The sequence below is a fragment of the Daphnia pulex genome, chromosome 4 (genome assembly GCF_021134715.1).
Source record: "Daphnia pulex isolate KAP4 chromosome 4, ASM2113471v1".
In the NCBI taxonomy this organism is placed as follows: Eukaryota; Metazoa; Arthropoda; class Branchiopoda; order Diplostraca; family Daphniidae; genus Daphnia; species Daphnia pulex.
The window spans coordinates 7,998,647-8,013,604 of NC_060020.1; the positions used below are offsets into that span (position 1 = coordinate 7,998,647).

At 38.3% G+C, this 14,958-nt stretch overlaps 3 protein-coding genes across 3 annotated transcripts; 2 read left to right on the forward strand and 1 right to left on the reverse strand.

Annotated features, from left to right (window-relative positions):
• The first annotated feature begins 1,544 nt into the window (after nt 1-1,544).
• LOC124193280 (transient receptor potential channel pyrexia-like) lies at nt 1,545-5,555 on the forward strand. The gene is made up of 3 exons (XM_046587040.1): nt 1,545-3,425; nt 3,495-3,720; nt 3,786-5,555. Exons 1-3 carry the CDS (start codon nt 1,545-1,547, stop codon nt 4,634-4,636), a joined length of 2,958 nt encoding a protein of 985 aa, XP_046442996.1. The 3' UTR covers nt 4,637-5,555.
• On the reverse strand, nt 5,488-8,648 carry LOC124193282 (ubiquinone biosynthesis monooxygenase COQ6, mitochondrial-like). The gene is made up of 8 exons (XM_046587042.1): nt 7,856-8,648; nt 7,587-7,774; nt 7,256-7,495; nt 7,035-7,142; nt 6,911-6,973; nt 6,337-6,444; nt 5,986-6,200; nt 5,488-5,898 (listed from the first exon to the last, which is right to left on the reverse strand). The coding sequence occupies exons 1-8, from the start codon at nt 7,998-8,000 to the stop codon at nt 5,586-5,588; spliced, it is 1,380 nt and encodes a 459-aa protein (XP_046442998.1). The 5' UTR covers nt 8,001-8,648; the 3' UTR covers nt 5,488-5,585.
• Nucleotides 8,536-13,811, forward strand: LOC124192548 (cytoplasmic aconitate hydratase-like). The gene is given in 21 exon segments (XM_046585904.1): nt 8,536-8,553; nt 8,611-8,710; nt 8,833-8,850; nt 8,853-9,144; nt 10,132-10,201; nt 10,269-10,488; nt 10,563-10,657; nt 10,725-10,745; nt 10,814-10,880; nt 10,946-11,038; nt 11,108-11,325; nt 11,394-11,553; nt 11,622-11,773; nt 11,833-12,022; nt 12,082-12,225; nt 12,228-12,418; nt 12,482-12,534; nt 12,618-12,898; nt 12,962-13,137; nt 13,386-13,461; nt 13,526-13,811. Coding segments are annotated over 21 exon segments (2,670 nt in total). The 3' UTR covers nt 13,561-13,811.
• Nucleotides 13,812-14,958: the final 1,147 nt, after the last annotated feature.

A 14,958-nucleotide genomic window follows, 5' to 3' on the forward strand; every position in this document is an offset into this window, starting at 1 on the left:
ACCTGTGCCGCAGCTTCTGGAAATGCTGGCGCAGTTAAAGCGAGATAAAGTTCTCTTTGCTGATGTTGAAGTAAAAACTCGATCAAAACCAGTCTAGACGATCCCAAATAATTCAGACAGTTCGACACAACTGGAAAATAAGAAAAAGAAATCAAAGAACCGCTAAGAACAAATGTAATTGCAGAATGCAACGCAGAACGCAGAATGCAACCGAATGCAACGCTACAACACATTCCTTACTTTATGTTCTGAAGCGTAGTTCAGCTTGTTGGGTCTACTGCTGGTTCTCGAAACTTGTTTGACACTTACCAGAGACCGTTTGAAGCAAACTGTATAAACATACCCGAAGCCAGGTCAAGTAAACAGTTTGTTGTTATTTTGGTTAGACTCCACACGAGGGAACCTAGATCGTTACTCAAGCGGAAAAAGTAAATTGCAAAATGTTTATGTGACATTAAGACAGGGGGAAAAAATGCCATTAAGTGTTGTGATCCTTTATATACGAAGGAGCGCAGTTGAGTTTTTCATCAGTCGTTCTTCACACTTCCTATAACCAAGGATTTAGGCAAAATCCAGAAAATTAATTCCATATCCGTAACTTTATATTCCGAGTTGTTCCATGACTCACATAAACATAATGTATACAACGCGCTCCCTTGAAAATATATAGAAAGCCATGCTCCGCGCCGTACTTTTTAAAAGTGACCCGGAATTCAATATTAATTTTTAAGTCAAGACCAGTACGTGATAAAATGACAAATAAAAAAAAAACATTAAAAATATTTTGAAAGAATCCCCCACAGTAATTAACGAACGCGGCTTTAGACTAGGTGTGTTCTATATTTAGACAAAGAAACTTATGGGGTCTTTTAAGAGTGGGGAAAAATACAATTTGTTCATCTCTAAAAAATACGATAGTTTCTATAATAAACCAACGTATTTTGTATTTTTTATCAAGTAGCTATAATAATTATTTAAAAATCCAACATAATTATTGCAAGACCAATTCAAGTATCACGTAAGGTCGTTTTCTTCTTTTTCTATAAATATGAAAAAATCATTAATGTAAACAAGAAGTTGCATCACACTCACCTTTCTTCTAAGTAATGGAAAGATGGCTAAATGGTCGTTTGATTAATTACCGAAGTTTAGGGATTACCAATTAACGTATAGTGTAGCACTTATTTATAAGTAGCAACAGATTTTGAAAATCGTAGTCGGGGAATGTGTTTAGAGTAAAATACTAAAATTTCTATCCCATTTCTAAAGTTGAATTCCATTTATGTTCACAGTCTAATTGGGGTCAATTCAACAGGAATTACGAGATCGCTTCTTTGTTAGTCTCAAAAAATAAACAACGGTGTTGAAATCGGTTGAAATCATAATACACAGCAAAAAAAAAGTGAGGAAAGAGGAGTGGGAGACGGAAAAGAAGGGAGGGGCTATTGATTCGTCTGGCTTTACATTATAAGAGTAACCATTTATCTTCCTGCCTCTGTTGTGAGCTAGCTGCGTGTGCGAGAGAGCCATTTCAACTATTAAAGATGGGTAAATGCGAGAGCGCAAACGGTGATCATCAAACGTGTGCTGCTGAAGAGATGCGAGATAACAAAGAATTTCGAACCAAAAGCGGACGCTTTAAAGCTCGCAAATACGCAAATCGTCGAGCGTTTCAAGATCGTCGAAAGCCGTGGACAACTACAAATGGTGCTGCCAGTTCTGACGCGACGGGAGACACTTTCCGTTTTGATATTCCTGCAGACGATCCAACTTTTAGCATCTCCAGTGAATCTAACACTAGTCGTGCAGAGTTGAAGAATTGTACTATTTCGGGAGAAGAACCAGCTTCTTGGTTTTACGGCTGTTCCATTTGGACTGAAAATCAACTCAAGAACAGCATAGATGAATTGTTGGGGAGTCACGAAATGGATTCAATTCACCCGAAAACTATTTTAGGAGCGTCGGAGAGTTCACGCAATTGGTCCAAACTACCTTTGTGCTTCTACAATGTAGCAGTCTTGTATGCTTCCATGACTGGCAACATTGTAATGCTGCAATTTTTTCTTCAACGAGGGGCTAGCCCGAAAGCGACCGATTCAGAGGAACGAACAGTTCTACATTATGCAGCCAGTTCATCTGCTGTCACGGCAGCAGACTGCATTACATTGCTGAGGGAATACGGCGCAGAAATTAATGCATGGGATAAACTTGGACTAGCTACACCCCTGATCTGCGCCGCGGCTTCTGGAAATGCTGGAGCAGTTAAAGTTCTTCTCTGTGCTGGAGCTGAAGTCAACGCCGGTCTGGCCGATCCCAAATATCCCGACAGTTCGACACCACTTATATGGGCAGTTCGCGCACGTAGCGTAACCTGTGCTACTTATTTGATTGAAGCTGGCGCTGCTGTCAACAGCCCACAGGCGTACAGTGAAGCACCTATTCACGTTGCAGCGGCCCAAGGAGACACGGACTTGTTGGAAATGCTCTTGCAGAACAAAGCAGACATTCGCGTACTTTTTGGCCGTGAACGAATGAGTGCCTTGCACTTGGCGGCAGAGGAAGGAAATGCTGGCTGCATTCGACTGCTATTGCAGGCGAAAGCAGATTGTAATGCTGTTAATTTTCGTGGCCAAACTCCTTTACACTTGGCCACGTTATCACAGTCGGTCGAGTCTGTTGCCGTTCTGTTGGAGGCAGGAGCGAGACACAACATCTGCGACAATGATCAAAAATCTCCTCTTCATAGCGCTATTATCAAAACCTCGCGTTCCACCGAAATCGTCCGGCTTCTGATCGCTTCGGGAGCCGATATTAACGGACGTGACAACTTTGGCTGCACACCCCTACATCTGGCAGCGATCAACGAGAATTCTAAAGCTGCAACAGTTTTAGTTCAGTCAGGCGCAGACCTGTCGGCCAAAACCAAAGGGGGAGTTTCTGCATTGGATTTTCTAGTTCGGCGAACGCCCGACGTCTTGACTACCATTCCACGTCGACTGGATTCCGCCGTGGTAGTGGCAGATCACGATCCTGTTGATCCCGACTGTGAGCTTCACTTGGATTTCAACGTAATTGTACCCGGTGGAGATCAACAGCGAGTCGGTGAATCCGGATTTCTTATCACTTTAGTAGCAGCGGGTCAAAGACACATTCTTCAACATCCTATTATTAGGGCCTTTTTACATTTGAAATGGATCAAAATCCGCTCTCTTTTTATCGTCTCACTCCTTTTTCACGCTGCCTTTGTCCTCTCGTTAAGTGCCAACATCCTTTCCATTTACGTCATTCAACGAAATCGCAATTGTTCGGTAATCCACAATGATTCTTCTACCACCACCAATGAAGATTTAAATTGGGATACAACAAATTGTCTTTACACGCAATGGCCCTCCTGGTTAGAAGACGTCGTTAGATACCTGAACCTGGTAAAAAAAACAATTATGGTACAATACAAAGTCTAATATTTTAAGCATGTATTTTTTTTTTAATCAAAGGGCTTCGGAGCACTTTCGTTAATTAAGGAATTTTTTCAACTGCTTCAAACGCCGAGTGAATACGTTCGTAGCTCCGAAAACTATATACAATGTTTCCTCATTATTGGAGTCGTAGGGATAAATCTGCCGAAGAATTTCAATCATAACGACTGGCAGCAACATCTCGCTGCAATTATAATTGTAGTAGCTTGGATGGAACTGATGATGCACGTTGGAAGATTTCCAGGTAAGGAGCACTAAATTTCGCCCATAAATTCTATATCGTGTAACTTCACATGTTTTCCTTTACAGTTTTCGGTCTTTACGTGCAAATGTTTACGACCGTGGCAGCAAACATAGCCAAGTTTCTCGCAGCATACATGAGCTTGATTATAGGATTTTCTTTAGGATTGTCAGTTCTTTACCCGGACACGGAATCCCTGGCTAGTTTACCCTTTTCTTTGGTAACTACTGTAGTGATGATGACCGGGGAACTAGAATACAGTAAATACTTTTACGAAGATCATAGACCCGAATACCCCATCACGACACTCATCGTTTTCTTAGCCTTTCTACTTTTCATTGTCGTTGTTTTAATGAATTTACTCGTGGGTCTAGCAGTCTCTGACATTCAAGGACTCCGAAAATCAGCCGGATTGGATCGCTTAGTTAGACAAACCCGTTTGATTGCGCGCATGGAGAGCATTGTTTTTTCTCCTTGGTTAAACCAACTGCCATGCTGGTTTGATACACGTACTCGGAAGTTTCTCCAACGAAAAATTCTTGTTGTCCCTCCGTCCCATCACCGGGTTTACATCGTAAGACCCAATGATCCACGCGACAATCGTTTCCCTCCTGATATCAAAGAAAATATTTTGAAAATTCTTGTCTCAAAACCCAATAAGAAGTCGTACCACGAACTTTATCGCACCAATATAGAACATCAATCTTCTTTGACTGAAGAGTTATTTGACGAGGTAATACAAAATGTCCATAGTCTTTGTCATAACTGTGTTTCCCAAGTAGTCATAATGAATAGTTCGATGGAGAATCGTTTCTCAAAACTAGAGAATCAATGGATTGCTACTAAAAAACAGTTCGATATCTTAATAGAACTATTGACTGAAAAACCTTTAACACACCCTTCTTCCAACACATCATAAACATTTTCAAATTCACTTTCCTAATCAGAAAAACGCATGTAAAAATTAACGTAAGTATATTTATGAACTGAATCAGCAGAGTGGTCTAACAATTAATCCTAAATAAATCTCTTTAATCATTATTTCATCAATAGAAATATCAAATTCTAGTCTGTTGTTCGATCCGGTTCGATCAATGAGTCGTTTGTCTTCATATATATGGAATACCATTCATTTTTAAAGAGGGTTATTTGAAATTGGGAACTTCTAAACCGTGCATAACTGAAAAACAAATAACAAGATAACTCCTCCTTCTTCAACAACTTATCATCTGAAACGGTTTCTCAAATTTTCGTGTTTAGCGCCTTAAAACGACGTTGCCGCATGAAAACTGTGCTTCAAACAAATTAAGTTGTCTTGACAATCAATATTTAAAAAACGTAAGCCATTTAGACAACCAACCTAGGTTTAATGGCTCTGGTTAGGCGTTAAGCTATAAATGTCTCTTTACTGGATATAACATCTGAAACACTAAAATTGTTTTTCGGATACTATACAGCATCGTTTCTCCAGTCCCGCTATTTCGCTGGAATTTTAATATTTGTCTTTAAGCTCGTTAACGATTTCCAACACGAAATACCCTTAGTTTGTTCAAATTTTAGCCATTTTACCCGCAATTGTTTAATCGATTTTTCGCATTTCTTTAAAAAACATATTTATACGTAGTTTTTAGTTTTCTACTCATTTCCATGTTTCAACTGGTGCGATTTTTGCTCTGTTTGCAAAGTTTAGAAGGTTCAAACCACTTATGTTTTTTTTTAACATTGAACATTCATTGATGTTGGTCTATTTCTAAACAAGCGTACGCTGGGTTTTTGGGTGTTTCGTAATCTGTATTGCAATCTGTATACATATAATCTAAAATACACATTTAAAATAATTAAATTAAAATGTGTACTACATCACAACGCTAAACTGAGGCTCTTTGAGTGATGAAACTTTTAACTGATGACAATGAGTCAAAAACGTTTAACCCAATGCTTCTCAACATAACAAGTGGAGTCCAAGTTGTTCCATACAGTAGATGCAATCCGTGAACTGATGCCATGACGGGTAAGTTGTGCAGTTGACGATTTGATTGGTATTGCTTGAGATATAGCGAACTGCCATGATCTGCTCCATTATTAACAGCCTCACAAACTGTATCATTAAGGGCAATGACATCGCCAAAGCCCAAATTAACGCCCTGTCCTGCTAATGGGTGTACTCGATGTGCAGCATCTCTGGGAGAAAAAAAGTGACCATAATTTCCGAAATATTTCTAATCAAGCCTTTAGATAATAGGACACATTTTTTGTTAAAGTACATACCCTATCAGCGCAGCCTTATTAGAAATGTAATCAACTGCGTGACCAAGACCCAGAGGGAAAGCTGCTTGGCGTCCTTTGATCTCAACTACACTCGGCGGAAGCTGCCGGATATCACTAGCATTTCCTTCTAATGAATTAACACGGCATACTTTTAACATCTGAAATATCCGTTCACTGACATTTTGGACCATGGGGTTCCTGTCGTCATTGTTCCACTGTAAATAAAAAGTGAGAATTTGAGAAATCTGACACAAGTTTTGTGATGAACAGATAAACAACATTCGAGTCAAATTCGTACATTTGCCATATTTATCATTGAAAATGAGAGAACTGTTCAAGGTTGATGCTTACCAGAGCTTGATTAATACGATCCGTAAATACATCAGGAGGCAAGTCTAATAAACTTTTGGCTGTTATTTTGTCTGTACTCCATACGAGAGAACTAAATTCGTTGTTCAACTGCATGAAAATAAAAGAAATCCATAAAAAAATCATTTAATTAAGAAACTACACGTATAACCCAACCTATAATTAATTATAAATCTATAATATTATCGAACTTATTATGCATGCATGTTTAATTGTAAACACATTGTTTTATATAAACGTCGCTATAACCAATGGATGTCATTATCGAGAAACTCTTAGGCTTGAACATGCGCATCGTTGGGTAGCAACAAAACTTTTTACTGACACACGTTAAAACAAGCTAGAATGTTTGTTTCAACAATCTATACAAAATTAAACGAATTAAAAGAACAGAGTGGGCCTACCACTTCTAAAAAAATGTTTTCCTAAAATTAGCTATGGGAAATACTTTTTGGCCTGAGAAAAATAAATTAAAATGAAACGCAGGAAAAATAGGAACCAGTTAACAAAATAAAAATAAAACAAATCTAAAATGATATGCTATTCAGAAACAAACCGGCAAGAGAGCAATTGGACCAGTTGGTAGAAATCTTTGCCACGCAGTGACATTTTCATCGCCCTGTAAATTAATATCGTTAATGGTGAATATTAGTAAATTGAAACTTTTATAAAATGTTCACCTCGGAGATGCGAAGGGTTGCCACTACAGCCATCTGATTATAATCGTAAGAAATGTACTGCGTTTTTATAGTCTGTCGCAACCCAGAGTTGAATCCATCCGCACCAATCTATTTTCAAACGAGAAAAATATGATCATAAATGCATTGTGCAGATCGCTTTTAAATCTATTAGCCTTTTATAAAACAAACAAGCATACAGTAATAACCTGATTTATACTTACAATCAAATCTGTAGTGAGACATGAACCATCTTCCAGGGTTACTTGAACTAATTCATCTGCATTTTGTGGAAGCCTGTAATTGGTGACTTTGGTTTTATACTGGACCTCTACTTGTTCTATTTTATCTAATTCTTTCATTAATGAATCTTGAACAAGATCGTTTTCTACGATCCACGCAATATCTTCACTTAAATCTGCTTTTCCAAATGTTACTGCCGCATCTGAGCATGCATCCCAAACCTATACACAGCCAGAAATATAAAATGGTATTAATGTAAATTCAATGCTCATAGAGAAAAAAAAATTGGAAATGGGAAGTTAAAGTGATAACCTGCATCTTCTTAACAGAACCAAAGCGTGTCTTCTCAATATGTTGCCAAGCACCCAGAGATTCAAGTAGTGATTTAGATCCTGGATTTAATGCAGAAACCCTATGATTGTAGGAGTCCAACTTTAACTGTTTCTTATTGGATGATTCTAAGAGCAGAATCCTTTTGTTTGCCAGACAATCACTTCTACCTAAAATAAAATAAGGAATACAATTTAATTAAATACTATGTCATACATTTATTATCTGCCCTTATTAATATTCAGGATTACCTAGTCGGCAGGCCATTGCAAAACCTACCATACCACCTCCCGATATAATAATGTCATAATGACTACTACGGCTAGCCGTGCTATAGTTTAATCGCCAATTGTGTATTGTATTGGAGTATTTGGACAGAAGAGAAAAACCTTTCATTTTATTACGAAAAAGTGAATTTGATATAACTATGAACTGATATAGCGCTCCTTGTTATTAGAACAACGTCACTTTAAAGAACCGGTTTTAGTGTTCCAGCTGCTGTGCAAAAACTGTTGCCTTTAGCACAGTCACGAGTTTACACCAACACTTATTGGGAATTTGGGACAGACACTTTTTCAAACAGTGATACAGGGCTACAGGCCAGCAAAAGCACAAAAGTCAACGTCGAACCTAAATAAGCAAATAATAATATTTTTGAGGAGCACCTAAAATTATAAAGCGCTCTATTTTCCGTTAACCAGCGTTAACGGTTAACCAGAGCTATAGACTCCTGCTGGTCGCTTCACGGCTGTGTCAGAGCTATAGACTCCTGACTAAACAAGTAGACAAAATATTTTGTAGAAGCGTAACAGAGCTTTGCTGATCAGCTCATCCCTTGAGTCTGTATCGAGTGGACGTGTCAAACGTAGAAAAAAGGAATTTGACGTCATTTCTCTAACAGATATTACGCCTTTTGGAGTTCTGGAGCAAAATGGAGAATAGAGGTGAAGTTTAATTTAACTCTTTGCAATATCACGAAATTCTAAAGAAAAGTAATATCTTTCAGATATGGCAAATCCATATACAACTGTCTAAGTGTACACTGTCTGTCAATGACAAAGCACATTCTTACTTCAATCTCCGAAGCGTTGATCCAGAAAAATACGGTAAATTTCAATCATGTCTTTTTCATGGCTTGCATACTCACTTTTTAGTCGCTGTTAAACATGTTAATTTCATTTAACAAGTCCAGTTAATATTTTCATGGTTGTGTATATTTGTAATTTAGATAAATTGCCCTTTTCTATCTGAATTTACTTGAGTCTGGAGTTCGGAATTGTAATGGTTTTCACATTACCAAAGAAGATGTTGAAAATATATATAACTGGGAACTTCATCAAAAGAGTGAAGAGACAATTGAGGTTTCATTCAAACCTTCTAGAGTTATCTTACAAGATTTCACTGGGGTTCCTGCTCTCGTGGATTTTGCTGCCATGAGAGATGCTGTAAATCAATTTGGGGGAAACCCTTTGACCATCAATCCAATATGCCCTGCAGACCTGGTGATTGATCACTCAGTTCAAGTTGACTTTTGCCGCAGGTAAGCAGCATTTTCTACAAAGACCACAGTTGTAAAAAAACAAAAAAAACAAAAAAATGGGTTGTTTCTTAAATTGACTCTAATTTAATGAGACACTTAAAAATTTCATTGTGGATCACTTTTAGAATTTCATTGGTCAAATACTTCCTCATAATAATGATGCAGTTCAATATTGTTTTCAAATGATTTTTGGGGCATTTTGCATGACTGCTGTGGTTTTGGTCTATAGTTTACTGTTATTGATGCATAATTTTATTGATTACTTAACTTTAACAACTTGCTTCTGAAATTCTCTCAGAAATCACAATTGAATATATGTGTTGGAAATGTTGAGGTTTAATTGTCAATCATACAATACCAATCATGCATGGTCACATTTAGTGCAAAAGACACAGCAGCAGCTACAGACTTCGGATGCCAGCCCACTCAGCGAGTTCTAGATTTAGAAGACACTCCGGCTTACGGTAGCTTGATGTCTCATGCGGCACGCCATCGCTTACCAGTTTTCGTAAATCTGAAAGTCGACTCTTCGAATACCTATGATACGATTGGTGGGCGGGGCACTCCTCATTGGACTGGTGAGATGGCGAGTCGTTCCACGAAATCTTGTCATTCTATCGAACAACCACCGGCTGTTACCAGAAGTGTGAACAAAGGATCGGAATCTAGTGTCCTACGAAGACGTGTTTCGCCTATTCGGACTATGTGCGGACATCATTGCGATGGCGTGACCTGCTTGCTCTCCGCGGCGAGCGTCATCGAAGCCCCGTGTCTTAAAGTCGAAGAAACCAAAAAAAACATTGACAATGATTTCAAGTACTTCTGGCGCTGACGGGAAAAATTGTGTACTTCATTGTTATCAGTGTTTTGTTTTTCCCTTTTTTTTTCTTTTTTAATTCATTCAAAAAGTCAAATACCTCCGTATTCTCCGTATTTTCATAGTCGTGTTAAACCGATTAATATACGTCACATTTCTAATGTTTTTAGGTCAGACGTGTTGGAGAAAAATCAAGATTTGGAGTTTGAACGCAACAAGGAGCGTTTCGCCTTCTTGAAAGTATTTTCTTGCCATTTTCGCCATTATTCGCTGCCATACTTACATTGGTCACTCTTCTTTTTGCTAGTGGGGTGCTCGAAGCTTCAAGAATATGATCGCAGTTCCGCCGGGATCGGGCATCGTTCATCAAGTGAACTTGGAATATCTCGCTCGTGTTGTCTTCGACCAAGATGGCCTTCTTTATCCAGACTCGGTTGTTGGAACAGATTCGCATACGACCATGATTAACGGGTTAGGAGTCGTCGGATGGGGAGTTGGCGGCATTGAAGCTGAAGCGGTTATGCTAGGTATTTAACCTTGCTATTAAAGATCTACTTGTTTACGTGTTTCTACAAATCTATTTTCATTAAATTGCGTGCAGGACAAGCTATTTCAATGGTTTTGCCTCAGGTTATTGGATTCCGGATTACTGGGCATTTGAGCCAATTGGCTACATCCACTGATGTTGTCCTGACTGTATGTACAACGATAAAGTAAATGTGTATTCTTTTCAATGTAATTGACGTGCAATTTTCTGTTGTAGGTCACGAAACATCACCGCCAGGTTGTTATACAAATTATTATGGTTCTTTGCATAAATTTGATATATTAAACAATAATGTATTGACGTAGGTTGGCGTGGTCGGCAAGTTTGTGGAATTTTTCGGGCCTGGTGTTAATGAACTGTCAATTGCCGACCGTGCGTAATTTTCTTGTTTTTGCTGTCGTGTGCAGTTCTTCTTTATATATTTCTGTTTTCTGTAGGTGCAACGATCAGTAACATGTGCCCTGAATATGGAGCAACAGTTGGTTATTTTCCCGTTGACGAGAAAACAATTGCATACCTACGGCAGACGAGTAATTTATCATGGCACTTTTCACTGACAATATTTTTACTGAAAAATCTAATCTTGTTTTCCTCCTAAGACCGATCGGCGGAACAAGTTGCTTACGTTGAATCATATATATAGGCTGCCAGCATGTTCAGAAATTTTAATAACAGTGCTCAGGATCCCGTTTTTACTTAAATTTACGAACTTGATCTGAGCACAGTCGTTCCATCACTCTCTGGTCCTAAGCGTCCACAAGATCGTATTGCTCAATCAGACTTCAAATTAGACTTCAGTCAATGCTTAAGTAGTAAGGTAGGTGTTGTGTAATTTCTCTTTTCTTTGCAGAAATGTGTAAAAGGTTTCGTTATTATTCACATTAGGTTGGTTTCAAAGGATTCGGTATTGCGGAAGAAAAGTTGAACGCTAGCGCATCTTTTGAATATGAAGGATCAACGTATACTCTTCGGCATGGTTCCGTGGTTATTGCCGCAATAACGAGCTGCACTAATACCAGTAATCCATCTGTTATGCTGGGGGCCGGTAAGTCAAACGTGTTTTCATTCATATATTCAAACATGAAACTCGATGTTTCCCTCCTCCACCTCCAGGGCTTTTGACCAAAAAAGCTGTTGAAGCGGGATTAGAGGTTACACCTTATATAAAGACGTCGTTATCTCCTGGGAGTGGTGTTGTCACGTACTACTTGAAGGAGTCGGGAGTTATTCCGGCTTTAGAAAAACTAGGATTCAATATTGTTGGAGTAAGATATTTGATCTGCTTCTTATCAAATAGCAAACGAGTAACAATTAATTTTATTAGTATGGATGTATGACTTGCATCGGAAATAGTGGTCCGCTTCCTGAATCCGTAGTGGAAGCTATTGAGAAGGACGACCTGGTATGCTGCGGTATTTTGTCCGGCAACCGAAATTTTGAAGGCAGGATACATCCAAATACTCGAGCTAACTATTTAGCGTCTCCATTGTTAGTCGTGGCATATGCCATCGCAGGTAACATCTTAAATAAGTGAAAGTTTAATTCAAATGATATTAAATGTGCAATTATTTAGGGACGGTTGATATTGACTTTGAAATCCAGCCGCTCGGTTATTCTCCGGATAATAAGCCCGTCTTTTTACGAGACATTTATCCAACCCGAAAAGAAATCCAAGCTGTCGAACAGCAGTTCGTTATTCCTGCCATGTTTCAGCAAGTTGAAGGAAGGAGAGGAACAAGCTTGAAGCTTCCCAATGCGATCTTTATCCATGGAATGAATCTTCGACGAACATTAAAAAACCACCATTTTTTGACGACATGACCAAGGACATTCCTTCGATCCAGAGTATTAAAGAAGCTCATGCTCTGCTTTTTCTGGGCGACTCTGTTACAACCGATCACATTTCTCCGGTATTTCATAGAGTTTCAAAAATTTTGTTGTAATAGGTACCATTAAAGAACAATTGTTTAAAGGCTGGCAGCATTGCACGCAATAGCCCTGCTGCTCGATATTTAGCTGCTCGCGGGTAAAAATTCAATGTTTATTTCACTATATCAAGGTGATTGTAAATTGTAATAACATTTTGATGGGTATCCATGCCATATTTAGATTGTCTCCGCGAGAATTCAATTCGTACGGAGCTCGTCGCGGAAACGATGAAATCATGGCTCGTGGAACTTTTGCAAACATTCGTCTAATTAATAATTTAGTCTCCAAACCTGGTCCGCGCACTATTCAAATTCCATCAGGAGAAGAAATTGACATATTCGATGCTGCCGAGCGCTATCGTAAAGATAAATGCAATTTAATTGTTTTAGCGGGAAAATAATACGGTTCGGGCTCTTTCCGCGATTGGGCAGCAAAAGGTCCATGGAAACTTGGAATAACTGGTATGCCATAGATTCTCAAATAATTGTTTACTAGTTCATCTGACATTTAATTGTGTAGGGTAGCCGTTATTGCGAAATCTTTTGAGCGGATCCATCGATCGAATTTAGTTGGAATGGGGATCCTCCCATTGCAATTCCTTGAGGGACAGCAAGCCAAATCTCTTGGTCTCACTGGAAGGGAAAAATTTACTATCAATATTCACGCCGATATTAAACCGGGCCAATTAGTTGAAGTTCAGGTACTGTTTTTTTTTTTTTCATTATTTATTTGTTTTTGGGGGGGGAGGGGGTGGGGTGGGTGTTCGTTTGTTTTTTGTTTTTGTTCTTTTGTTTGTTTGTTTTTTTTTTTTTTTTTTTTTTTTTTGTTTTTTTTTTTTTTTGTTTTTTTGTTGCTTTTTGTTTTGCTTTACATTTGCATGTAAACCAAATACGACTTTATAATTTTTATTTATAATTTTTACATTTATAATTTTTACATTTATAACAGGTTGGTGAAAGTGGCATTTTTCAGACACAGCTGAGAATTGATACTGAAGTGGAACTTGCCTATTTCATAAACAGAGGTAAGATAAGTATAACATTGCTAATAAATGACCTGCAGTCTAATTCATCTTTTATTGAACCTAGGCATTCTAAACTATATGGTTAGAAAGCTTGCCTGAACAGAGCTTTACTGAGTGATGTAATATCCAACTTTTGATTGTTTGGATTGGTTTTTGGGATAAAATTGCTCACTTTTTAGTTTTGTTATTTTCTTATCTTTATGTCTAAGCGGTTATATTATACAAGAAAAATTATTTTCATCATCAGTTAAATGCATTGCTACAATCGTGAGAATGAGTTATGGTTGCGATCTAATCAATTCCAAATGTTGAATTATATTTTACACAAGTTATTCCTTTGAAAATCGTCACACTTGTAAGTTGTCTCTTTATTTGGTTTCACTTTTTGTACTGTGTGAAATGTTCTACAGTTTGTCGCTATAATTTATGTCGATTATAATCTCTGGTGTCGGGTGGTTATTCGTTCGCAGCCTCGCACCGTTAGTAATTGTGTACGATTCAACTCTTGACTGGTTATAATCTTTGAGCTGGGTTAAATCATTCTACGTCTATTAGATTAGGACATATCTGAAAGTATTGCAGTTTATGGAATTCGAAATCTTTTCAAATCCTCTAGTATTCTATAAACTCTGGAATTAGTCTATTGGCTAGGAAGGAGACTTAGGCCAGGTTGGCAAATAGCAACTACAGTTAGTTGAAGAATCACGCCTAGGCGCATCCTTCTGCCGCCGTTAAGCGGGGAAATAAATTGTCTCTCGGCCGTAGCTGTGAGGTTAAGATTTCGGAGAATTTTAAGCGGACGTACCCGGTGGCTTGAATACCGAATTAGAATTCGAAAGTGAATCTGCAATTTCAAAGCGGAGCCATTATTTAACCTTAGCTTAGAAGAGCCAAGTAATTTCAAAGGCACGTCAAAGGACGTCTGACGCGTTAGTTTGTCTCTTGAATTTTTGGTAAGTTTAACGTTATTATTATTTACTGTGGATAGTTTCTGTTGTTGAAATTTATCCATTCAACGTGTAAACTAAAATTGCAAGTCTTGAAGATAAAAAATCTTTGCTATCTGGTCGAATTGCACTCCGAATCAATTTCTCAACAATCGTCGTTCAACTTGTGCTACGCCGGAGCCAGCAGTGAACCTATGGGCTCCCAATTCAAAAAATTCAATCAAATGATCAAATTCCGATCAATGACTTAAATTAAATGGTCAATGACTTAAATAGATTTAATATTTAAGGAATGAGGGCAAACCCGTAGCAAAGTTTTTGCGGGTGGGTTCCGGTGTGGAACCAGTGTTTCTCACCCGTATGAAGAAAGAATTTGCTCACGGCCATAGACAAAATCGAAAGATCGTGGACAGTTCGTCGACGTCGTGGATAGTTTCTGTTGTTGAAATTTATCCATTCAACGTGTAAACTAAAATTGCAAGTCTTGAAGATAAAAAATCTTTGCTATCTGGTCGAATTGCACTCCGAATCAATTTCTCAACAATCGTCG